At 37.6% G+C, this 26,690-nt stretch overlaps 1 protein-coding gene across 2 annotated transcripts in view; it reads left to right on the top strand.

The window, feature by feature from the left end:
* Positions 1 to 3,163: 3,163 nt before the first annotated feature.
* Positions 3,164 to 26,690, top strand: part of camk1b (calcium/calmodulin-dependent protein kinase Ib) — a 40,601-nt gene continuing 17,074 nt past the window's right edge. Inside the window, exons 1-3 of one of the 2 annotated variants that reach the window (XM_008409292.2) lie at positions 3,168 to 3,272; positions 7,859 to 7,871; positions 12,046 to 12,159. In XM_008409292.2, coding sequence (XP_008407514.1) covers positions 7,861 to 7,871; positions 12,046 to 12,159 — 125 coding nt within the window. In that variant the 5' untranslated portion in view covers positions 3,168 to 3,272; positions 7,859 to 7,860. Of the gene's footprint in view, positions 3,273 to 7,858; positions 7,872 to 12,045; positions 12,160 to 26,690 lie in introns of both variants that reach the window. The other variant, XM_008409293.2, reaches the window with a different exon arrangement.

The raw sequence follows: 26,690 nt of genomic DNA, 5'->3' as shown, positions 1-26,690 counted from the left end.
TTTCTCCAGCAGACTACAGCACATTGTAGTAACCTATCACAACTGTTGGTAAATTTTAATCAAGTTAAACCGGTAGCTATGAAATTGTAGTTATTTTAAAATGATGTAAAATATTAAAGTAGAGTCATTACATTGCGTGTCTTTTTTCATATTTATTGAACCTTGTGGACTTTGCATGCAATAAATGTTTCAGCACTGAGGTCTACATCTGTAAACATGTTTCCTACCCTCTGTGCTCATCTGCTATGATTCTTCCCTACAGCAAACCAAAGTGCTATCTCCTGATCTCCTTGCAGTCCCTGAAAGATCTGCACTCTTAGCATATCCTGTTTTACTTGCTTGAGAGCTTCATTGACAGCAGCTTTCAAATGCTAATGCCACACTTGAAACCAACTCCACACTTTTTAAAGGCTTAATTATTGAATACATGCTAGAGAAAGAGCACACACCTGTTCGTGAACCAGTTCTGGAGATGTCAGCTTTCCGACTGACGTTTTGGCCAATAATGTATAAGGTTCCCACACATGAAGGAGATGAAATTTTAAAAATCATCTGGCTTGCTGCTGTGTTGGTTCTTAAGCCCTTCTCTCAAGATCAAACACAACTGGTTACTGGATATCATTAGCATGTGGATACTTGACCCTTTTCTTTTAAATTATGCCTACATTAGGTGTGTTAAAGCTGCTGTTATTGGTTAATATTTTAATCTCAAAATCTCAAGATCCGTTTTCTTGGCATGCTCATCAGTGCATGCATGGTAGCTGAAAATTTTTTTTTTTTTAAATGTGATAAGCATGCACTTTGCACTGAACCGACTTGACATGCCTAACCACTCTCAAGAACCACAAACCAAACCAAATCAATCACAAACTGAATAATGTACATTGCTGTCTATAAAAAAAGAAGTAAATCAGTCACGGCATAAACATCAAAGAAAAAATTTCATTAAAAATATTTTCAGAACTACAGCAGGACTCAAAACAACCAGGCATCATCAATAAAAACCAACAATATGGGACAATATGGGACAATATGGGATCTCTTAAAGGGGGACATCTTGTTTTTGTCATTCAACCCAGCCATTATGTATTATATTGAGTCCATATAAATTTTTCTCCAGCTGGATGGGTGCTAAGTGGGCCTGGCCTCATAACGTGCTTCTTGCATGGAACTCATTTATGTTGACTAAACAGAATCCATATTGGCAAAACAAGTTGGGCACCCTATCCAGTTCTTAGCTCTCAAACACGTCAAAAGCCTCAACTCTCATTTGAAACCCAGAGGTGTCTTTCATAAAATCTATAACTAGGGGTCATTACATCGTGGACAACCCCATCTGAAGTTTCCACTTTAAACATTTCGAATTCATGTGGCCCCATTCAGATTCTTATATATAAATTGCAATGTATTGAAAGGCCATTCTATTTCAGAAATTTGATTTAAAAATGGAAACTCCCAATTTGCATATTAGTGACATCCACAGTGATATATTTATTTAGGTCACAATTGTAATGATTACACCTCACAGCTAAGGAAAACCAAATTGTTGACTTCTCAGAAAGTCTTCATATTCATTAAGACTGTAAAGGACTTTTTAAACAAAAATGTTGTGTTGTGGTCATACCACAGAGAACACTGCTGATTTGAATTGTTTCCACTGTGGTCTCTTACAGCGTGAGTCAAACTCAAGGTTTGCAGGCCAAATGTGGTCAGCCATAGCTTGATGATAACATTTGTACGCATAAATATATATATATATTTTTTTTTAAATCTAAACAGTTTTACCAGTGAACTAGCAAATTATATGAATGTGAAAAGATGTTTAATAATGTTTAGCTTGAAGAAGTACCCAATGAATGCAAAGACAAATATTTATTAATATTTAAACAGTTTGTTAATGGTTAGTTTTATAAGTACCGTCTGCCACAAGTGACCCATCAAGGAGAATCACGAGAATCAATATTGATATAGCTCAAAATGAAAATGAGTTTGACACCAGTGTCCTATAGGGTACACCGCAAAAAGATAAATGCAAAAGACATCAGCTGTTCACAAAGCACTGTATGCGTGCTATGAAAAAAGTTGAGTCGAGAGAAAATAGTGTTTGAAAAAGTTGCCCAAACAACAGGGATGAGCACAGGCTTGGGAGGATTGTGAAGCAAAAGCCGCACAAGAGCTCGGGGAGATCAGCAAGGTTTGGGCTGCAGTTGGAGTCGGTACTTTATGAGCCTCCACACACAGACATATCCAGGATATGGCCTACAATCGTCATACTCCTTGTGTTAAGTATCTCCTGAACTTTAGACAATATCAGAACTATATGACTCAGGCAAATGACTAGACTGTAGTTTGGTGGTCCAAAGTTCTATTTTCAGATTTTCATTAATTCTTCATTTAGAAATCTAAGTTCCAGAGTATGAAAACAAAGGTTAGAGACAATTACAAATTACCAGTGGGAAGTTTCCACAGTCTTTGGGGAGCTCTCCTAGTGTTGTCCAATGTGTTTTATTAAGTCCAAAGAACAGCCATCTTCCAGATAAGTTTAGATCACGTCCTTCCTTCTCCTGACAAGCTTTTATGGAAATGCTGATTTCATTTTTCTGTTGGACTAATCACCCGCACTACATGTGGAATACCTGGATTAATGACCATTGCGTCACTGTGCAATTAATGGACAGCAAAACTAAGAATCACAGAGAATCTGTGGGATGCTGTCAAGAGGAAGATTAGAGAAACCTCACCCAACAGTATAATAAATATTAATTTTCACCAGACAAATATTTCTGCGTTAAACTCATGTGATGTTTTTCATTAGCATTATATTTAATGTATCATTTGAGAAGTGGCTGTGTGTTTAGTTGTGTGTGGTGGAGCAGATGGAGCTTCTCTCCTTGGGCGCTATGCAAACCTGCCGCCTCTCCTAGTATCATTCAGTTGTATCAGCAGTGTCATGCACATCTATACAGACTGTACTTAGCAGCAGGTGTCGCTTGTTACAGTCCCTGCCAAACCTCCACGCCTATGACAGCAAGTGGAGTCACTCGCTCGCGAGTACAGTGAACCGTTTTACCTGAGCGCCGCATCTCGGGCGCTGATTGGCTCGCTGGGTGTCCGACCCTTGGGTGACGTCAGGAGCACTGCTGCGGGTGAGGCGGGTGAGGCTGCCTCTCAGTCCAGCCTCAGTGAGACAGAGAGCGCTCCGAGCAGCTGCAGCAGTGCCAGCAGCAGAGACAGACGCGGTGACTGGACCTCACTGACCCGGACATTCACAGGTAAGGAGGACTCACGTTGAACCGTCGGCTCACTAACTTTATCTGTGACTCTCCGAGGGACCCAGCAAGGCGTGGCTTGTCGTGTTTGTTCTGACACCTTTCTTCTTCCCTTCACGCAACATTTATCAGCCTGTCTGTTTTTATTATCCGACTCCCTTACTCACAGTTAGTAATGCATACTTCATTACTGAAAGTCTGTTAATAAGCCCTTAACAATTAACTCGTTTTATAAGAGCCTGCTAGTCATAAGTACAGTGGAGTCATTCTGTTTTGCGCTCTCATTCACATTATAAAGAGAACCTCTATGTTACGAGCAAATACTGACGTGAAATTCGGCCAGCATTGAGGCACTGAGGTGAGAGCTTTCTCTTCCCCCTTCACACCAGTCACTACTACAAAAGTGAGTACTACCGGAATTAATGTGGCTTAAGACGGATTTAAACTCTTTGGTGTGACTACTAACAAATACTTCAAGGTCTTGAGGACCCCCTGGTGGTGAAATTAATCCTCAAAATACACAATCAGAGCTGCGTGTAAGTTGTCATGATGTGAAATTCTCCTCTTATTTAGCTTCAGTTCTCTCCCCTGTCTGTTTGATGTCTTTCTCTCACATGTGAAGCGTGCTGATCAATTAATAGGCCCACATTAAGAGATTTGTTGTGCGTCATTAACACAGGCTGACCAATCGACCCCCATCATCAGCCAGTGGGTGCACAGGGCTGATTGATATGCAGCCCTGCTGAGGCACTGTGCCAAGCCCTCGAAATCTGTTTTGTGAATCAAACAACAAGTGATGATGGCAGAGACTTGCGTTAATGAACTGTGAATCACACAGACCGCTTTTTCTGTGTTTGTGCTGGGAAAAAAAACATGTTGCACTTGGCACATCGGGGGAAAGCGCTCGCCCACTGCTGTAGAGGCCTTGAGGTTCTGACTTCAGCAGTTTGACCCGGTGAATCATTTTTAGTGTTATTGTTGTGTGAAATATGTGAATGGAGCTCTCTGTCTTGTTGACTCTGTCTGTGTCAGGCTTTTTGCGTGTTTTATCCTGCTCATATCTGTGCTTGTCTACCATTTCCTCAGAAATACGAGTGGTGATGTGAAGTGAAATCTGATCCAAAAATCAAGGGGCCGATGTAGGAAAGGCATACCTTTTGGTTGTCAGACTGATCATATCGGTCAAGCTGAATTCTGCAAGTGAAATAATTCTCTTTGTGCCTTATTCAGTCTCTTTGCATAAACAATGCTGTGAAAAGCACCCTCTCACTCACAAATATCTTATATTTTTGCTTTTTTCAAACTTCACACTAATTTTATGTCAGATAAAGATAACCTGAGTAAATCAAAAGTAGTGTTCGAATATATTTTATATAGCAAGAGAATAATGCTATCTGAGTCAACCTGACTATGCAATTGTAATTGACCTATAAACCAATAATTCTTGGGTATGTATCCTTTGGACTGAAGTCCAGTCTTTGACTAAGCCACACAAAACCCCTCTATTTTTTGCTTTGTTTGGAACTATTTAGGGGTGCTATTGCTGTTTCACATTATTGTACTGCTGCATAACCCCAGTGTGCTTGAGCTTAAGGTCACAAACTGATGGCTGGACATTTTCTATCAGTATTTTTTGCTATAGAGCAGAATACATGACTCCATCAACCACAGTGAGCCATCCAGGGCCTGAAGCAACAAAGCAGCCCAGAACACCACAGTACTAGAGTACAACAATGTCCAGGTGCCAGTATAGTGCATTTTGTGAAATGCTGTTTTAGGTTTACACCAGATATAATGAAACGCACACCTTCTAAAAACTTCCACCCTTGTCTCATCAGTTCACTGAATATTTTACCAAAAGTTTTGAATAATCATAAGGCAAATGAGAAACAAGCCTTTATGCTCTTTTTGGTCAGTGTTTCCTTGAAGCCCTCCCCTTCTGCTCCCCAAGTCTCTTTCTGATTATTCAATCACAAACATCAACCTCAGCTGAAGAATGTCAGGCCTGGGATGCTTTAGATGTCTTTCTTAGTCATTCTTCTACTTACTGGATGAGTCGCAGATGTGCACCTGGGGTAATTTTCATAAACCAGCCATTGTTGGGAAGGTTCACCATTGTTCCAATGTCCCAAAGCCTTAATGATAGTTTTGTAACCCTTTACAGACCTATTGGCCAATGAATTTGTTTCTCAATTTCTTTAGCGTTCCCTTTGGCCTACTTCATGTTGCTAGATAGCTTCTGTGGTCTGCCAAAATTAGGTCAGGATGTTTCTTGTGTAACTAAACTCAGAATTCAAAAAATGTATACAGTAAATTCATAATTGAACAGGGGGTGTGATTACTTTTTCCACATAAGATGGATTTGGATAGACATTTCCCTTTAATAAATAAGTTATTTGTATTTTAAAGCAATTCAGGTTTATTTCTTTCTGATAATAACATTTGTTTGATAATCTAAAACATTTAAGTGTGATGGAAAGGCAAAAACTGTTAGAAATCTGTCAAATGGCAAAAATCTTTCACTGCAATATATGTAAAAAATATTGACAAACTAATTAAAGTAAAAGCCCATTCATTGATCACAAAGGCTTTTATCTGTGGCCTAATTACTAGAGTTTCCTGGAAAACCTTTTACTGACTGTCGGGATTTCTTTCATTTTTGCAGAGTTTTTTTTTGCTAATGCAACAAATTAAAGTAACAAGCACTGATACTAAAAAGTGGTGGACAGTGGTGGTAGTAGTTCAACATAAAATGAAGTATATATGTATGAATATTCTTGATCTATCAAGGCATACATCCCTAACCATCATCTCATTTATGAATAAGCAAACACACCTCAACCTACAAATAAAATCAATATTTATTTTGAACAAAGACAAGTGCAAACAATGTCTAAGAAGACATTGTTTGGGGAAATGCAACAAAAGCAGCACTTTTGTTGCATTTCCCCTGCCAACTGGAATAAGGTGCTAATTTGGTTGCCAACTACAACTTCTCTCAGGTTCTCTATGCCACTGAAAACACCATCACCTGGTGGTCCTCTGCTTCTGGTGCATATGCAAAGGAAAATCTGAACAAATTATCCTGTGATGCATAACTGCACACGTGATGATAAATATTTAACAGAGCAACTGATAAATGTTGCCTGTGTTTAAATGATGAGCTATAGAAAGTAATCAATGTCATGGTAGTGTTAAAGTTATGATTATTTTTAGGATTGGGCCACAGTTCAACAAATGTTATCAGAAAAGTGCTACGAACAACAACTGTTGGTGGAGAATCCTTAGCCCAGCACTGCTTTAGCCATGTGCAGGATTTTCTTGAATTTTAATGTAGTTACGTTTGCCATCATCACCACATGCTGGCATGTTATAGATACTGCAGAAAATTTGGGTGAAATTTGTTTTGTTTTGCATAAGTATTAATGTAAGAAAATATCTTGAGTCATCTAGCTGTGACTTAATTTGTTTTGTTCCTCTTCTTGCTGTGAAAGTTTTATTTGGGAAAGATTTTAAAATAGTTTCTGCAGGCACTGATGAGAGGAGCCTTTAATGCCTGGAGAAATTTTCTTCTCTTAAACATGTGGAAACTGAATGTGATTCCTTTATGCATTTCTTCAGAATTTTCTGCAGATTTTGCAAGTTTTCATCCAACCATAGACGTGCAATTTTTTTTTTTTAAACAAAACTAGGCAGCCAACTCTGTTTTCATTCTCAGATATTTTAAGGATGAATGTCCACAATTTCGTCATAATAACTAAGAAAAAAATAATTGTTTATTCATCCCTCTTATGCTCAGCACTTAATTATCACTTAAGTGCTGATTTCCAGTCAGGTAGTTACTCAGAACAGATATGGCCATTTGGGAGGGGTCATCTAAATGTTTGACAGGTGCCAGAAAAAAGTCCTCAGAGTGAGAAAACCCTTGTTCTACACATTTAAACATGTAGAAGATCACCCCATGTAAATGAATAAACTTTTTAGACTAAATGCTGTTTCTTTAAATGGTTGGGGATGAACGTTTTAGTGTGGAGCGCTGGCAAAGCAAAGAGTGAAATCTAATCATTTTTAAAAAAGTATTTTCCTGCTATGGTGGATTTGGCTCTGCAGGAATCTTGTCCCTTGACATGTGTTTTTGAGATGCAAAGTTTGGCAGCAGAACACCCTATGGTTTGGACCCTGCCAGAGACGACCTTTGCAGAAATGACATAATAAAACTGAAGTTGAGCCAAAAGAGAAAAGAAAAACGCTTTTTTAAAAACGTGATTATTATTACTGCATATGAACTCTAGAGAGAAGTATAGCAGTTTGGGGGAAATGAGTGGATTCGTACAGACATGTGCAGAGTTGTACTTTTTAAATATGTGTCTTTATTGGTTGTGTTAGACTGTTTTTATGTTTGATTATTGTGTGTGTGTGTGTGTGTGTGTATGTGTGTGCGTGCACTTGCTTAAAATGTTTGAAAAGGTTTGTTGTGTATCTAAAAGAACTGCAGTAATCATACTAATAAATGTTACTCCATGTCAGTTTGTCAAAATCAATCGTCACGTGTACATGTGTGTGTTTTTTCTGTCCACTGCATATCACAGGAATGGGAAACCAGTGAGTACAGAAACTCTCTCTGTGGGGAAAAAAAGGATGAATGCTGCATGTGACTTTCTGCTCAAGGAATGTGGTTATGATGTTGTGCATCTCCCAGCATCAGGCTTCTTCAGTCCTCTTGCTCCCTGGGGTTTGAGCACCCCGTTTTCACCCACGGGTCAAAAACACATCATCAGTGGAACCCGAGGAGCCTCTTTTGGTCCTCCTACATGCTCATACAATACCTGCATGTGTTTTTCCTCCACGGTCCACCAGTGTTTAAGCTTTGCCCCTTTTTTTGCCCCTATCAGTGTGAAACTTCAACCTTATTCTGCTGTTTATAGCATTTGTCTGTTTGACAAACAGACCCACTTGCTCATCTCTGACTATGTCCTGAAAACTCCAGTGGCTGGAAACCATTTAGAGTGCCTTGCAAACGTATTCATACCTCTTGAACCATTTCACAAGTCACACTGAAAACACACCAAAAAATCCAACAAAAAGTGATAAATGTAGCATTTGTATTCAGACCCCGTTGCTTGCAATGGATTTCAGTGCAACCAATTGTTTTACAAAGTATCCCCATTAGTAACTTAAGTTCACCTATTTGGCGCTTCATTTCAGTGATTGCATCCAATGTTTTTCATAGGAAATATACCTCCTAAAAACCAATACACCACAGAGGTCAGGGAGGATATAGTGGAAAGGTTAAAAACAGGATTAGTTTGTTAAATAATATCCCAGTCTTGGCATGTCTCAGAAAACTCAATCTGTCCTCAATCGTAGCACGACGAGAAACATACCAGGACTTAGTTGTTCAATGACATTGACGTGTTTGGGCAGGAACTGCATTAATCAAAGTAGTTTCTTAGAAACTCAACTCTGGAAGAGCTGCAGAGACCTCAAGCTCTGTTGAGGGGACAGCTGTTACTTGTACTCTCTGAAAAATCTGACTTTTTTGGAACAGTGGCAAGAAGAAAGGGAACTATTACATTTAAGTACACTAACGGTATGCCACTAGCCACATAGGATCTGGCCAGATGCAGGCCACACTTTAAATAAAAATAAAAAATAAAACTAAATGTAAAAATTAAGTATCTACATTTCTTGTGCTACAGAATTGTACACCACTTTGTGTTTGTCTGTCACATAAAAACCTGGCAAAGTACACTGACATTTATTTGCTGTAACATACCAAATGTGCAGAAGTTCAAGAGAAGTGAATACTTTTGGATTGCACTGAATGTTGTCTCGTGGGGACTATAACCTGCAGCCGCTTAAGCCAAAAGAATGGATGGAGTTTTAGATGCATACTTGCATTCGCTGGGCATAGCGACGTGCAGAACCTGAATGCAGATCAAAACCTAGAAAGTTGATGCATTCAGATTTTAAAATAACTTTCAGTATCACTTTTTCTCAGTGCATGAATTATCATCTATATCTTCACATGAGCAAGGTGAGATGCTACAAACAAGGTGGATGCAAGAGGTGCTTTCATTGTTTCTCTGGCTTCAGTTTGTGCAGTTCTTTCTTTATTTTTTGACTTCTTCTTCCCTGGAATGGTTTGGATGTCTTTCTGAAATGTTGCTGATCAGATAAAGAAAATAAAGTGAAAAATGTGAAATGATTTGTGTTTTAAATCGATACGCATTCTTTCCGCTGGTTAATAAAAGTGTTTTCCCTGCAGTGCATCAAAGTGATGTCTCAGATTTAGTTTTGATCAAGTCTGTAAAAACATGGGTTTCTTGACAATGACATGAATATCCAAGCACATTCCTCCCGCTCCCAGTAGTTTTAGAAATCAATTAATATTGTTGTTCCATAATAATTGTGTTCAAAAGGGCAGTTATAGGACCTTGCTTAGTTTTTTATGTAAGGGAGCTGGAAAGAATTTTCTAAGGAATTCCAAATGATGTTATCCTCATTCCAGAGTGCGTGTCCCAAGCGTCTCTTTCTCATTCACCCAAAGCTCCGACAGCAGGCAACTCTAGATAATGGTTTCTTAGGAATGGAGTAAACTCAATAACAAAAAGTTATTCTTGCGCTTTTGCCATTCTCATTCTGGATGAGGATTAACCATCCATTATTATTCATGTCTTATAACTTCTTTATCATTTTGTTCCTCCTCCACAAAGTTCTATTCTTGGTTCTTTTTTGACAAAACTCAGATATTTCTAAATAAAGAAATAAGATGCGTGGACTTTGGACTGTCCCCAGATCAGTTTTCAGAGAAAACGCGTACATAAAAATCATGCACTGTAATGGATCCTCATCCCACAACAACCAACTGGTGTCAAGTTGAATGTGCACTTAGGCATAGAGTTACACCCTACTCTTTATTTTTTGTTAACTGTAGAGCTGGTGTTAGATGCAGGAAGCAGTGGTTGCAAAAGAAGATTTACTAGCAAAGCTTTTACAGACATTTAACTAGACTTCCTCTTTGTTGCTTCCCTTAAATTCATCACTTTGCATGCCACTTTGTCAAGTCCAACTCGGTGACATTTCACTTTTGTCCTGCCTTTGTAACTAGATTGCAGATTAATGTGAAATAGCTAAGGTGTACAGGTAAAACCAGGTCTTTACATGCACTGTGTAAAAAGACCGCGCATGTCTGCTGTTTCATTAGACTTTTTTTTTTCTTTTGGAGAAAAATATGGGAATGCTTGACATTTTTGTTGGAGACCTCTTACCCCAAAACTAAAGTCACAAAACAATAGTAATTTTCAGTACCCCATCAGATTGTTTTTGAAACATATATATATATATATATGCATAAATGCTGCACTACTTGCACTATTATAAAGTAATAAGCTAGACAGCCTTCATACGGTTTCAAACAATGCATTACATCATCTCCTATACACAGAGTGTGAAGTTGCCAGGCAGGCAGCAGGAACAGAGGAGGAGTGAGGCGTGCTGAGATGCACGGGGGCTATTTTAGTAACTCGAGGTCTTTCGTTATAGACACTTTCCGGGCTTGTATGACGAAAACTGTGACAGCAAGTTCCCTTGCAGCACCCTGAAAGACTGGCAAGGACATCTGATTGTGAATTTCTTTGGAAGGAGGAACTGATAAGAGACTGTGACATTGAGGGGGTGTTTGTGTTGGTCATTGGCCCACAATTTGAGTGTTACACACACGATGTATAGCGTAGCAGATATTACATTAAGGGTCTTGCAAAACCAGTGATGCCCTAGAGCACTTTTTCACTTTTGTTTTGTACATGCACAGTCACGATCTTTAATACATTTAATTGGCACTTATGTAATAGACCAAGAAAAAGTTGTGAATACGTGTACAAGTAATTTACAAGCTTTACAAGTCAGCAATTTTTAAAATAAAATATTAATGGTGTATTGAGCCCCTGTCTTTGGTACACTGAAATGAAATTTAGCTAATTGCCTTCATAAGTCTTTTAATTTGTAAACAGAATTAATAGACTGTTTTATTTAACCTTAGTATAAGCATAGATGTTCTGTTAATGCCACTGTCTGTCTCTACAATAAAATCCTGTACTGTGTATCATAAAGTTTGACTACAATTGTACACTTGGCTACAGTCATAATTATTTTTGCCTCAAATGCTTAAAAGCCAGAATAAATATTTAGATTTGTGCCGGACTCTTTCCTGTCCTTTACAACATAACTTCATAATACTTGAACACAACCTCTATGAATTGTTTCTCCAAACAGTTTGTCAATTTAAGTTTCAATTTGGCAAAAATATTCCCTTTAATTTGTTTTGTAGATTTAACAAATAAGAAAGACGCAATGTTTACAGCATATTTCATTCACAACTTTATTAGTTTGCTACAGATCTGTTTTATATTTATTTATCTTCTTTCAGGCATAATAACTAGTCATATTTGTCTTTTTGTGAAACTCTCAGTGGGATTTTCACAACAGCATAACAATCCTATTAAAAGTCGTCCCACAAGCATAATTCACTCTAAAGGATATGTTAGTTTTAGACAGCATTTCTCAGTTAATACCCACCTTTAGAGTTTGCGTACGTGTAGAAAAATAACATAATGTGAGAGAATCATTAGTAAAAAATGTTTTCAATCATAAATGAAGCAACCAAAGCAAACGGGTAACACATTTTGCGTCCAGTGACAACCTATGACTTTTAAAACAGTCACTGTATTTCATATGTGATGAGGATTTCATTTTATCCTATTTTCTTCCTTACTAGTATTGTTTCTGACTACCACCACAAGAAGATGCCGCTGGGTGAGGACGGACACGCCTGGAAAAAGAAGACCTCTGATGTCAAGGAGAAGTATGATTTCAAAGACATTCTGGGAACGTAAGTGTTTTTGCCAGCAGCAAATAAACCTGTTTTTTTTTTTGCATGTTCAATATGTTTAACATGTGTTTTACCTTCTATAAAAAAGTTGTGTTAAATGCTTCAAGGCAAATATGCAGCTTCTTGACCATTTTATGTTTATTTATGCAATGCAGGGTACTGTGGTCTTTAATATGCATCTTAATGCTGTTTGTGTGGATGTCAGCTCATGAACTGTTTGGTGTTTATTTGGTTTTAAGAACCTGTAACCCTCGCAACCTGCGGTTAACATAAGTATACTAGTTGTTGCTGAATCTGTAGTTCCAGATTCCTAGACCCTAGTTTTACAATTGCTCGAAAATAGCTGTTCAACTCCAGTCTCACAAACAATGCAAATAATAAAAACTGATTTTTAAAATTACTTTACCTTACTTTGTTTAGCAAGTAAACTATTATTAATTCCTTTGAATGCAGTGTTTTTCCTACTCGATCAGTAATTTTGACTTCAGTATGCACTGGCTGGGTTGTAATATTAAGGTTTGAAAAGGTAGGGCTTCAACACTAATAACATTTTGTCATAATGTTTATATGTCTTTAAGGCCTCTTAATAAGAAGACAAAGTGCTGAACTGACTGGCAGTGTTTTACTTCCCACACTTGTTGCTTCACACTGCTGGTCAGCTGGCTGAAAGAGAGGTTACTACATGTTTGGCTCACTTACAAGAAAGACCAATGCAGTTTTTCACTCTCAGCTGGTGGACAATTTCCACCTTCCTTCTGAATTGTTTTGTGCAGTTCAAGAATGTCAGTAAAACTTTTTTAGGGCTAAAGTTAGATATCATCCATAGTATTTGGCTTTTGTAATCCATGTTTCTTTTTAAAATTCATTTCATATTAATTATAAAAAGAACCACAAAGATCCATCTACTTTTACTTGAAAGCAGACTTAGTATTTTCACAGGTGTTCATTCTATTTATGGGTGTACTTAATGTTATTGTTAAGGATGACAGTGACTCAGAATGTATGAGTTCGTCCTGTAATCAATATATTGCCGTTTCAATCGTCCTCTGTGTACTGCTGCTGGTGATGCTGATTGCATGGCAGTCTCAGGGCAGCTGTGGCTACAATGTAGCTCACCACCATGTGTGCATGAATGACTGAATGTCTTTTGGACTAGATAAGGTGCCCTACAAGTACAGGCCATCTACCATTGTTTTTTCTCAAAATAACAATAAAGACATGTTCTACACAACATTATAACTGTAATAATCAAAAAAATTGCATGAATTTAGCAGAAGTAGGATTCAGTGTTGATTCCTCTGTTAACAAATAAAAAATCCGCTTTACCAAGTTTTTGTAAATACCATAGCACCAGAAAACGTTGCCATTTTTAGTCATGGTTTTCGTACTGTGAGAAACTCACACAGGCGTATACTTTGTTGAACAACTCTACACTGAGCGGTGCCGAGTTATTTTTACATCTGTGTCTGTTGGTTATTTCAATAACTTTATGTGACCCTAGTTTTACAATTGCTCGAAAATAGCTGTAGACTGTGTTTCCACAGATCATGTGTTATCAGTCAAGTTTTGGTCCTTCTTTTTTGTAAACATTTCTGCCCAGTTTTGAGCAGCATTTAAGGAACAGTAGTCATCATAAGAACACAAAGTCTTTCAAATCGTTTTTTGTTTTACACACATGAACTCATTTAAAATCTAATTTTTCAAAGCAGTCCCCCCAACTTGATAAAATCATAGATTGCATATTGCACATTCATCAAATTACATTGAATTTTAAGATATCTCTAGATTGTGTCACTTTGCGCTACTACAGACAGAGTGACCTTTTTGGAGCACAAAGTTTTTCTGGGTAGTTTAGAAGAATTACCCTGAAATTCTGTTAGTAGTCAGTAAATATCTTATGTAATACAGTAATGAAATGTTTGTAATTGAATAGCTTTCTGGCTCTGTGTGCCTTGGTGGGGCTTCAGATGTTGAATTTTGTTGACAATGTCTCATGTGAAACCTTTTACTTTTACAGCCTCCTTGAAGCGACCAAAACGTTATAACACAGCAAACATTAGAACATTGTTATATAGCTAGAGGTTTTGTCATAAATACATTTAATTTATACATTTTTGTTAGGTTTATTTAAATCTACACCTTAAAATAAAGTAGTTGAATATATACAAATTCTACTTTTGTCAACCTACAGTAAAACATCAAGAAATCTTTTAAGGAATTTACATTTGTTTAAGTCGTTAAGAGCTCTGTTCATGCAACAACGCTGCATATTCCAATGTCCCCTGCACAGACTGCTGTTATTCTTATCGCGGTTTATTTTTCAAGACACAGTAAGCCCAAAAACTTCAGCCTAAAAGGAGCCGCTAGTTCTGTTTGCTCTGTTAACCTCTGTGTTTATATTGTAATAGTAACAGTAGATGTTTCCCTAAGGTGTCACACCTTTTCAACATGCCCACATCCCTGTTTGTCCAGGATGAAGTCATGTGAGAAGCAGGTCCCTCCAAGTTAAAACAGAAGCATGTCTAGTGTTATGAAATTTTTCTGACCTACCTTAATCTGGCTGTACACGTGAAGAGGAAGGGAAATTGTGGCAAATTGTGTAAGAAGCTTCTTAAGTTGTTTGTAACACGGCCGCTGTGGTTTGCCTTTACCTTTAAGTCTGCTTAATGTTGTCAGGTTTTATTTAGGTGATTGCTTGATTCTTGAAGTCTGACACTTATCAGGTGTGGGTGTAAAATTAAACTCAGTTGTTCTAATTCATAATTTAGAAAAGTGAAAATATTTTTTTTCTACTGTGGTCAGGTTGCTTTTACTGTAGGAGTGAAATCTTAATTTTTAAATATTTATTTTGTACTTATTAGATTTTCTCAGTTTGATATTTAAACTTGTTGGTTGATCTTGTCAGTGTGACAAAGAAAACAGAAGAAATTTGTAAAAGACAATTACTTTTTCATAGCACTGTACTTATCATTTCCCAAAGATTTACTCAACTATAAATTAAAATCTCAAACCCAAGAAGAGTATTTCTTTCGCTGACCACATCTAAGATTTATTTTAAAGATGTTAGGATGAAAAACTTCATTTGAGACATAAGCTGATGAGATGTGTGGCTTGTTATAAAACTCAAATAAAATAACTTTTCTTCCACTTTCTGAAAATGGATTTAAGTGCTACAAGGTAACAGTCTTTCATGTGGAAGTCACTCTTGCAGAGAAAAAACTCCAAGTTATCTATTTTCAGTATCATTAAGTCTGAGGAAGCTCAAACGGCTTAAGAAGCTCTTTAAAAGTGGACTGTATTTTCTAAAGACGTGGATCAGCTTTTCAGTCAGGCTATTGACTAGACGTTGGTGCATGGTGATCGTTTCACTCCTTCACCATTTTTGTTCTTTTACTGTTTGGTTGTTTTTTTCCCCACCTCTTCAAGTATTAAAATTAGGCGTCTCGTAGGATGTTGATTCAAACCCACCTTGGAGACATTTCATGGATTTGGCGAAGGGGCGAATTGACATCGAGTCGATCTTATCAGATACCAGGACTGCTGAAAGTAGTTTTGTAAAATTGTTCTGTTTTTTGAGCTTTCATTCTCTGGCAATCGTGTGACATGCTGGATTTGGAAATGTCAGGAGCTTTCTGCTCTACAAAAAAAATACAGATCAAAAATGGACCATAAATATCAGATCTTTGCATTTCTGCTCACAATGATTTATAAGTAGGAATACACAACACCATAATAGTAGTAGCTAAAATTTAGACCGTTGAAGAAGAAATTAATGCAACCTGGCCGTTGTTGTTTATACCTGCATGATTAGGTCTCTTCCATCTGAAAACTGTGTCCCAAAAACCCGCTCTTGCAACAACTCTACAACTAAATGAAAAATCCTATCTGAGCCCAGCTAATGTGCTCATACATGAAAAGCCTTCCCATCCTTTCAACACTGTCGCTGTCATTGTTCCAGTTTCCCACCTGCCCCTGGATCGGGGCTGAGCCCGTCTGCTGAGAGATCACCCGCTCGCTGCCATCGCTCAGCTGTGTGCACCACATTCATTTGCCATTGCTGGATTGTTGTCTTGGTAACAACAGGAGACACTTTCCATAATGGACTCAAACAGTCTCTATGGAAACAAAGTTTTTGATTTGCTATTAATAATCCAACACCGGGTACATATGTGTGCATTGTGCATGAGATCCAACCCGCTTACATGAGAGAGCAACTAACAAGCGTTCAAACATTTGTTTGATTTGATGAAGCATCTCTCGCATTTCGACCATAAAGTCGAAATGCGAGAGTGATGTCGCAAAATTGTCACACTTTTAGGATGAAGGTCCATTATTTTACCTGCAATGTTTGAACAAAATTTAATTAAATGCAAAATGAAGTGCTGTGTTCCTAACAGCACATTATGTATGCTTTGTGGCTCTAATCACAAACACTCATCTGTGATTTAAAGAGGCCAAGAACAAAATAATGGAGTAAATCTCTTACAATATCAGATATCTGAAGTAAAGGCAAAAAGAAAAACACAAATTTTGTCACAGCTGCTTAAAATAGTCTACATGTGACATAATAAATGCAAAAAAAATAATACATGCTGGTTATGAATCTCTGTGGCATGTGTTTATTTGTACCGATAATCCCCGGCTAAAAAGCACATGTCCTGTAATCAAAACAGATGGGGATTAGCAAAACAACACTGGGCAACAGCACTTTAACTGCAATCAACTCAGATCCTCATCTGCCCCCCTTCTTTAGTTTAATTTCTGTTACTATTTTAATCACCCCCAGCCATTATCCCCGTGTCTGTTTGTCTTTTGTGTCCTGCGCAGCATAAAGCATCATCCCTGCTGCCAGAAATCCAGACCTGTTCTAGGTAGCCTTTGTTGTCACCTGCTCTGTGTCCCAGATTCACGCCGTGTTTGCTGTAGAATAGGAATCCCAACGTATCCCGCAGCTCTTTGAGTTCAGTCTAAAATTAGGATGTTCGCTGCGCAAGGATGAGGACACAGAACCAGAACCGTGCCCTTGACCAACCTGTCATCAGAGTTAGTCAGTAAAAATTATTGTTGCTTGCAATATCGATGCTGGTTGGAGAATAAGAAAAAAATGAGACTTTGCCATTGCATCTTGTGCATATACTGAATAAACCCTTGTAATGCTTCAATGACAGGACCTTTCAAAAGTGTTCATACTCACTGAATTACGTGCATTATGTGACTTTATGTGATAGATTAAGACAACGTGGTGCATAACTGAAGTGGCAGACATCATGCCTACTAGTTTTTCCATCACCTTTCCACCAGTTTTTCTCATCTAAAGACGGAAATGTTTACTTACTAAGATGTGTAAAATTATGTTCACGCACACAAAGAGCATTTTTGAACATCAATCTCCAAGTCCTGCCACAAATTTTATTTAGAGCTGCATGCTGACTGGACCATTCTAATCCATAATCATGCTTTGATTTAAACCATTCTGTTGTTAGCTTCATGGTTATTGTCCATAAATAACCATAATCATTATTAAATTCCCATTTATTTTTTCTCTTTAATTCATGTCTGTCACAAGTGGAAATATGTGTATCGCATATGATACAAGTGTGGAATTGTATATGTTTCTACATTGAAATATTCAGAATCCACATGTATTTATGTGCCTTTTCATGTGACTCACATCATTTGTAGTACACAAATTGTGAGAACCCAAGTGAAATTCATGGTCTTCTTTTTATAAGGAAAGTCTTTTGCAGCCTTTATCAGGGTTTCTTCCTAGATTGCCTAGTTTTTCCAATAATGACCCACTTTCCCGTCCCTTTGGAAGGAAAACATCCCAACAACATGATGCTGCCACTGCTATGGTTCACGGTGGGGATGATGCATTCAAGTTGTTTTGTAGTGTCAGTTTTCCAATTCGCAAAGTGTTTTTCATGTTGGTCAAAAAGCTCAGTTTTGGCCAGGCTCTCAAAGCTTTGTTTTTTTTAGCCTCATCCTATTTCACCACAATTTCATTCCTGACCTGCCTGCTGTATTCACTGGTCTTCATGAAGCAGTTTTTTCCACTAAGGTTCTCTACCAAACCTCTGAGGTCTTCACAGAGCAGCTGCATTTACTTTAACTTTTTAATTACACACAGGTGGGCTACACTGCTAAATGGGCGACTTCAAAAGGCAGTTTGCTGCACTCAAGTAAAATGAATTATTTTGTAATACAAAAATGAAAAAGTGAAGGGACGTCTCTGCATTTGGCCAGGCTTAATGTGAATATTTTTTCATCTGGTTTATTTTTATTTCAAATTCTGACATCATGTAATTCTTTAAACAGTTATTAATGTTGCATCGACTGCAGTAACCTTAAGCCTTATAGAAATATTCTTAGCACAGGCAGTCCTACTCTGTTACAGTTTGACTTCCATTTATCCCGCTGCTTTGTTGCAGTTTCTTCTCATCAGATGTTGATCTCTTTATCTCGGAGCCTGGAAATAGCTTCATTTCAAAAGCGTTCCCACACTCGGCTGCAGGCTGTAAGATTTCTCTTTTGACGACAAACTGCGCTAATGAACCATGTTGACTTTTCTGACATTTAAATAGCAGCACATGTTCTCATGCTGCGATTAGGGAAGGGAAAAATCCTTGGCATTTTCTGCCCAGGATATACGGCAAGAACACACAGGAGATAGAGGAGCAAAGAAGGGGAAGCCATGAGAGGAAGAGGAGGGTGAAAGTAGGCGAGGAGTAATCATCTAAAATCGTTAGAGCTGATGGGAGCGGCCTGCCTGACTCTGTCAAACGGTGACCCACTGGCCCCTGCCCTTCGTTGCTTTTATTGATTTGGAGCGAGGAGTGCTTGTGTTTCTGTGGCTCACCACAAAAAGTATACCGTGGCTGAAATTGTTGTCCTGTTTCTTTTTATGCGTTTGTGTATTTTCTCTGGCTAAATGCTTGCATCAGATGTCTGTTTCTGTTCCCTCTGTGCTTTCCTGCCATTGACCTTTGCCTCCGCTGCCCCCATCTCCTTCCCTTCCTCTATGAATGAACAAAGAGAACCCATTATTTTCCTTTCTTTTCTTTTTCTGTGACAAGAAGGACAGCAGATCACAAATGCTTGTTTGACAGGGTGATCTTCACTCTACCGAGTGTGTTGTTTTATCATCTTTTAAATTGGATATAGTGACTAATGGGACAGAAATCTAAAACGCTTGTAATTTATGATGAGCATAAACTGCTGTAAAGGGGAAGTAAATGCTGCTCCTAATTCAAACCCTAGAAAGAAGGAACCTTTGTTTTCTGAAATGCAACCTTTGTTGTGAGCTGGTAACAAGGCGATTGTTAAAATAGAAACAATTTAATCCAATTGTTTAATCATGCTTGCAACTTTTCTCTGTATTATATGTGCCTTAATTTGCCACCTTCATTAACTTCCTGCTAAACATTTTTCTGCATGCAAATGTTTATGTGGGAAGTTACTTCAGATACATTTATGGATGTTATGGACTATCGACTCTGCAGATCACCAAGATAATAAAAATGAGATGTTTTTGTTGGGAAGATTATATTAAATATTAAATAAACATGGCTGCAGTGTTTTTTCTAGGACAGTATTTATGTTTCGCTCTCTGGAGAAAAAAAAACTTCAGAATTATTTTCAAAAACATGACATTTTGCTTTTCAAAAATACTCACATTTTTGCCAAACCTGCCAAAGAAGGAATGCGCTTTTACAGGTTGGACAAGCATTGATCAGATAAGCACGGTCACTTTTGGAGGAGTTGGAGAGATCCACAGCTTAGGTTAACAAAGGACAGTTATTAGTAATTTATTTTACAAATCTGGCCTTTAGTGAAGAGCTGCATGTTACAATGAGGCCCTCTGGAACAAGTCATGTAGGGCACACAGCAAATATGTGGAACAAGCCTCTTGTCAGATGAGACCAGGACTTGGCTTTATCTAAATCCGATTCATAATCAGTGTTTGTGGTTCTGCTGTAAGAAAGTCCAAGAGGTTTGAAGACGTTTGCATTGTGCTGATTCCTTTTGTTGCTGTGAAATCCTTCTCATTGATTAAAAATAAATCCACAGGGTTTTAGGTTCACTTTTCAAACGTTCAAGTTATGTATGTGTTAGTAACCGTGAATAGTTTTGAATAAAGACTATGAAATAATTTTAAAATGTATTTATATTTGCATCCTGGGCTCCATTGCCTGGAAAGGTCTGTAAAAGGAAGGAATTTAATTTCTAGGATTTCTTCACTTTATGGTGAACAGATTTTTCCTTCAGCCATTTCTTTCTTCCTTGAACTGAAAGAATTGTGGGATTTTTATATGAAAACTTGGTTGTAGCACTGTCTCCTATGGCACATGAATAACTTTCTTTGCAGTTCTCTGCATTTCCAGGGAGTCTGAATCCAAAACTTATTTTTATTAAATTGCGCTCCGTTCAGAAATTACTTGGAGTTGAAGAGCCGTGTGTATGCAAACAGGCTTTATTTTATGAGGGTTTCTATTCTTATCACTTCTTAATTATTCAGTGTTTGTATTTTGAGTTGGCATCAAACAAATTTAAATATCTGAGAGTCGTTCAGACAAAGGAGAAACAGCCACCTCTATGGAGCAGATGAGTCTCCCAGTGTGAGAGCTGCCCTGCTTCATCTATTTTTCATCTCTCTCTCTCTCTCTTGCTCTCTCTCAGCTTCCTTTTTTTTCTTTCTCCATTCTAACTCTCCCTCTTACCCCATCGTTTACTGTCATGTTCGCCCAATTATATCACAGTGATGGTTCACCTCACGATTTCAGTTGTTTTCCCTTTGGTTCCTCCCATTTTTCTCTGCAAGAACTACCCTGAAGTTGCTACAATCATTTTCAGTTCGAACTAAAAAAAAAAAAATACAGGCATTCTAGTTGTGTAAGTTTTCTTTTGTCAGGATTTTTTTTCTTTGACTAGATCATTGATGACAGCTTGCACTTTTTTGTCATTTGGAAGAACAGGACACTTTGTTACTGTGCCTCGCCTTGTAATTCTTTCTCAGCCTCTGATTAGAGCATAATACCCTATGAATGAGGCTTATGGTACTCTATTTTTGTTCCTGTTACTGACTTATCATACTAGCTTGATTCTGGCTCCCTGTATGGACACATCTATAAGTGGAGACGTGCATTTTAAAACAGAAGAAATGAGAAGAACATAAGGAGGAATTGCTTTAAATAAATGTGGATTAATTTATCTACTTTATCCTCCATAATGCTGATCAGCAGAGTTTCAACTTTTAGAAAAATGGAAACTTGTGCCATTTTGCAACTCCAGCTCCATCCTGGACATCCAGCCCTGCTTATTTCACCACCAGCTCTCCAGTCCTACCCTGACCTAATTCAAACAGAAGTCTGCATCTCAGCACAGCACAGCTCAGCTCAGCATGGCATAGCTTGTAGATCTTAGAATACAAATACACACGGACGCACACATAAATGTGCAGACTGCATGGCCCACTTATGCACCTCCATCTGCTCATGGCAATAGGCTGCCTCTAACAGTTTTTAGAGCACTCTTTAGTTTGTCATATATCTTCCCACAGTTTTCCACAGTTGGAATATTCCAGCATTGCCAAAATTCCCCCACATTTCAAGCTGACTAAACGTCAAGATCCCGGCAATAAAGAAACAACTGGTGCTTATTATCTCCAGCTATAGAAATGCCTGGCAAAGCATTTCATAGGCTTTACAGTGAAATTATAATCCACTGTATGGATTGGAGTTAATGATGTTATTGTTCTGTTTGTTCAAGAAACTTAATGTAAAACAAACAAACAAATTTTTTACAATGATTATTTTTTACAACCTCCTGTTCTTTTAATGTTCCTGCATTGATTATAAGTTTATTAGCAAATGCTTGAAATGTTTTTGTTTGTAGGTCAGCAACTTGTCCTAACTCCTGACTTGGAATTAAAATTAAGTATTTATCCTTGTTTGCTGATAAAGGGACAGTATTGTGTTAAAATTCACTTTTTTGAGTGAGGTATGTTATTTTATCATCAAAAACATACATGCGGTGTTGCCTTGATTCATTCATGCATATTTGAGAAATTATTTAACCTCCCGTGGCAACCGTTCAGCTGTGCAGAACGCCTGGGTTGACTGAGCGCTGACTGAGCGCTGACTGAGCGCTGCCTCCTCTTGGGAGCTGCCTCACAGAGCAGCCCTTCCCCTCGACTCCCCCGCTCCTTCAGACTAGCCAGCAGCAATTAGCAAACAACAGGTGGAACTGGTCATGATTGCATATACTTCTCAGTGCAATACTGGCAAAAATGTTGTTAAAGGGTTAGTACAGGAGCGATGTTGTGATGACTTCCTGAAGGCAGAGCTTTAGAAAGAACAGGAGTTTTTAAAGCAACAGAGGCCTAATTTCAAAGCGTTAAATTACGAAGACAAATTTCTTACATCATATTTGATACATATAACATTTTTATAACTGAAGGTAACATAGCTACTTGATTGTACTATAAAATGATTATATATTCCTGGAAAAACATAATACTGTCCCTTTAACCTTTTAAATGCTTGGGATTTCTTGTGAGCAAAGTCTTGTGGATATGTATGTCAAAATTCAGTCTTCGATGGCTTGTGACATGCAACTATTAAAGGTGTCTCCAATTTAACACACCTGTAGTGAATATTTAGGTAATTAGTAGGATGAACTTGATTATATGTTCTGGAGGCAATTCAGCCATTTGATTTTGGTGTGTTGGACCAGAGACGCATGTTAAAAAGTTGGTGGATTGATTAGTGTTGATAGAATGTTTTTATATATTTATTTGTTGTTACTCATTGTATTTTAATTTTTTTCTTTTGTAATTGAAAATTAGTAATCAATACTGATTGACAAAATGATGACTGGGTCAATTAATATTTACATTTATTATAAACTTATTTTAATCCTGAGAAATATACAGACTATTCAAACTAGCCGGTTTGCTCTAGACAAAACAAGCCTATATTTTGTTTTAAATTACTGCAGTTCTAAAGACACCGGGAGAATTTGATGAATGAGGAATAAAGTTACTGTGAAGTTAAAGAGACCAGTGAAACTACCACCCTGTTCCTTCTTGTAACCAGAAAGTTGACTAATGATTATAACTAATACCACGAACTCAACATTTAAAAGGAAATAGTGTCTACACTCCAAAACAAACTCAAATCCCTGTTCAAACAACCTTATAAAAACTTTGTTACACAACCTGCATTTATTGTTTTATAAGTCTTATTATGTTATTACAGTATGTAGAGCATTTAGTTTACTTTTACTAGTAATATTCAGTTTGGACATAGTCACAAGTTTCCTCACTCTTTCAATTCTAAGGTTTTATATTTGAGGAAGACAATGTTTTAAAAGATAATCTGGTACTTATTGGTTTGTTTTATGAGGGAAGTACACCTGACTTTAATTTCCAAATAATGCTATAGTATAAATTATCGTTATTTATAAAGGCTAAGCCAAAATAAACAGTTGGCATGAAACTAAGTAGAACCCTCACTGCCTCCACAGAAAGTAAAGAGGAAGAAGTGGCATGATGCTAATCAAATGCAGTCCAGCGGCTGGTCATCGCCACACGGGAGTTCCTCTAGAAAAGCAGAAGTTTTTCAATCAGTTTGCAGGTCTGCAGCATACAGATGTGGACAAATAGTGTCTGTGTTCATACCTTCCAAGAACTAGTTCTGTATTCAGTTAAGCCAGGTTTCAGTTCACTGATCAGTTCACGCCGTTTTAGCTCCGTTGCTGACAGATTCATATACATTCTTTAAATACATGAGCTACTTGCTCAGAGGATGGTCGGGCTGAAGACTTCAGAGCTGGAGTTTTTCCATAGATTTTTGCTTCAACTTCCTTCTGAAAGCAGCAAAGTGAAGCTTAAAGCGAGAGTATAAACATTGGCATAAACTACCAGGGTGGGTCCACACACGCACACTCATTAGAAACCAAGCGGGGGCCTCTTGGGAAACTGGAGAGGTTTTTTCCCATCAAAATGTCTAAAGTTTACTCTTATGCTATCTAGTGTCAACCTTTCATTCATCCCCAAAAAGAGTGGCTATAAATTGCATCAAAGTCAGTTTGGTTCCTATGATGTTTCACATTTTTAAAAAACAGCCATGTTTATTTTAAAGTTCTCAATAATGTGAGATCCACTCATGAACACTTTTATGTTCTTGCAAAAGACCGGAAGTAACTCTACAGACCTAATTTAGCTCGTCAGTCGGTGAAATTTATAAAAAGTTACTTTTTCAATAGTGTGATTTTGGGGGATAATAAGTAAAAGGAAGTTTCTCCTCATTTTGTTAAGTTTATTTATATAGCATATGGCAACAGGAATGAGTTGATTCAAGTCTTTACCTTTGCAGCAATTCCTCGTACCATGCATGTAAACAAAGAGTCTCAGAGAATACAATAAATTGAATAAACTACAAAAAACTTACAGCAGTGTCCTTTAGACGGATGAGAGCAGAGTGGAGATGTTCAGCTATCGTACATTGTGGCTAAAAATTGGCATATCAGCACAAACACTGATATGCCAACAGCTGTGAAGCAAGGTGCTAAAAGGCTGATGCAATATTTGCTTTGCAAGAATAGTACCTGGACTCCTTGCATTTTGCGACTCATTTGCACTAAAAATAATTCAGACTCGGATGTATGGCCCTTTTCCCCAACAGCTGCAGCTTGGAGGTCATGTAGTAGAACTAAAGTAAATGTACTGTAAAATGAATGAGAAGCTAAAAAAACAAGGAGTCTAATAGTGTGATTTTGCTTAATTTTTCTAGTGTTCCCTCTTATGCACATTGAAATTATATTTTAAGTAAATGTTTAAATGTGTACTCCGCCTCATGCCCTGCCCGACAATACAAGGAAAGCTAAGATAGAAGATGGATGGAGGGATAAATAAAGCACAAATTAACTTTAAAAAGACCAAAAAACACTTAGAACACTGGAACATTGTGGCTGTATAAATAAAATAAAGCAGCTCTCTGTATGACTAAAAGAAGATGAGCTTTTAAAAGTGGTAGAAAGCTAAAAGTAAATCTCAGTTATCATCCTGATCAGCTGATCTTGGCGCACTGTAGAAACGTAAGGCTGACGAGGTCACACAGAGAAGCTGGGACATTCACACAAGTCGGCATAATTATTTTAAAATCTATTCTCTGATGTAAAATAATTATATTCCAATTAGAGTGGCGGCGTTTTGAACTAACTTTAGATGTAATTGTAAGGCATGCATAGTTTACATTGGTAAGATAACGCATGTTCATATATTTCTGGAGTATTTAGTTTGTCAGTGGTGTAACTGAGGACAACTGTCAGTGTGGAGCAACAGAAAAACAGGCGGCGTCATTTCCCTCTTTTCTTAAGCATTGTAAATTCTGCTGTTTGTAAATATTTCCTGTTGCAAAAAACACAGCAGTTACGTTTGGACCTAAAGCAGCGTCACTCTTTCTAAGGTAACCATGAATTGAAACCAAAGTTGTCAAACTACAAGACATGTCTGTTATCTAGTGGACCAACCACAATCAGTATAAAAGTCTATATAATGTATTTTGTAACATACAATAGCCCAATCTAATAACTTTTATCAGATTGGGCTATTTTGCATCTTCATGTTTAGAAGGGATACAAAGCAAGATGGTCTTTTTATGTTTCAGGGCCAGTTTCACAGTTGGGTTTCTCTCAGCTCTGATTGGACCAGATGGTCCTTCCCTATGTCTCTCTGACCTTTCCACAGTTACTATTTGTCATCTGTTTGCATACCTCCTTGACCAACTTCTCAGCAAGGGAGAATGCAAAATTCATGCAGCCTGATTAAACACGGCTTTTATAGAAAAATAAGAACACTAGATTACAATTTTTTTTAAAGAGTCTTCTGAAAATACATCAAAACTAGAGGAATGCGTCCTTGTTTGTTTAGCGTCATCTCTGGAAAAGTGATGCTGTTGGCACTCGCACCTGAAGCAGATGGCCACAACAGGCTTCCTACTGGCTTTCGATTAAGGGAAAAGATGCAAAGAGGATGATGACAAGATCAAGTTAAATGTGAAGCAAAGTTCCTCAGATTTTTGTTGCTCATCTAAATTATAATAAAAGCACAGCATTTCTCATTGGATTAATGTTTCGCATTTTTATTTAGAACCCAAACTTTTATATGAATTTTGGCCTTCTGTCTTAGTTTGCATATAGCGGTATCTTCAAAAAGTGCATTACTGAAAAAAAAATACACTGAAAAGTTAAGCAGGTTGAAAAACTACATTATTTTTTATATTTTAATAAAAACAAACAGAGTGAGCATGCTGCTTTTTGCAGTAATGGCAGAACATAATTTTTTTTTTCACATCCCGAAGTTGTATAAGACTCTACACATGTGGATTTTCCCGTCTTGTGAGCTTAAGCCTGTGCGTGAAGTATTTGCACGGTGGATTTCTCAGAATACGCCCAGTTGTTTGGATTGTGGCAAGTGTGTTTTTACTGAGGATTTAGTGGCTATTAGTTGTGCTGTGTGTGTATGTGTT

Source organism: Poecilia reticulata, linkage group LG5, assembly GCF_000633615.1.
Source record: "Poecilia reticulata strain Guanapo linkage group LG5, Guppy_female_1.0+MT, whole genome shotgun sequence".
In the NCBI taxonomy this organism is placed as follows: domain Eukaryota; kingdom Metazoa; phylum Chordata; class Actinopteri; order Cyprinodontiformes; family Poeciliidae; genus Poecilia; species Poecilia reticulata.
The sequence above is the reverse complement of the archived record's forward strand: the minus strand, read 5'-3'. Positions and strand labels throughout refer to the sequence as shown.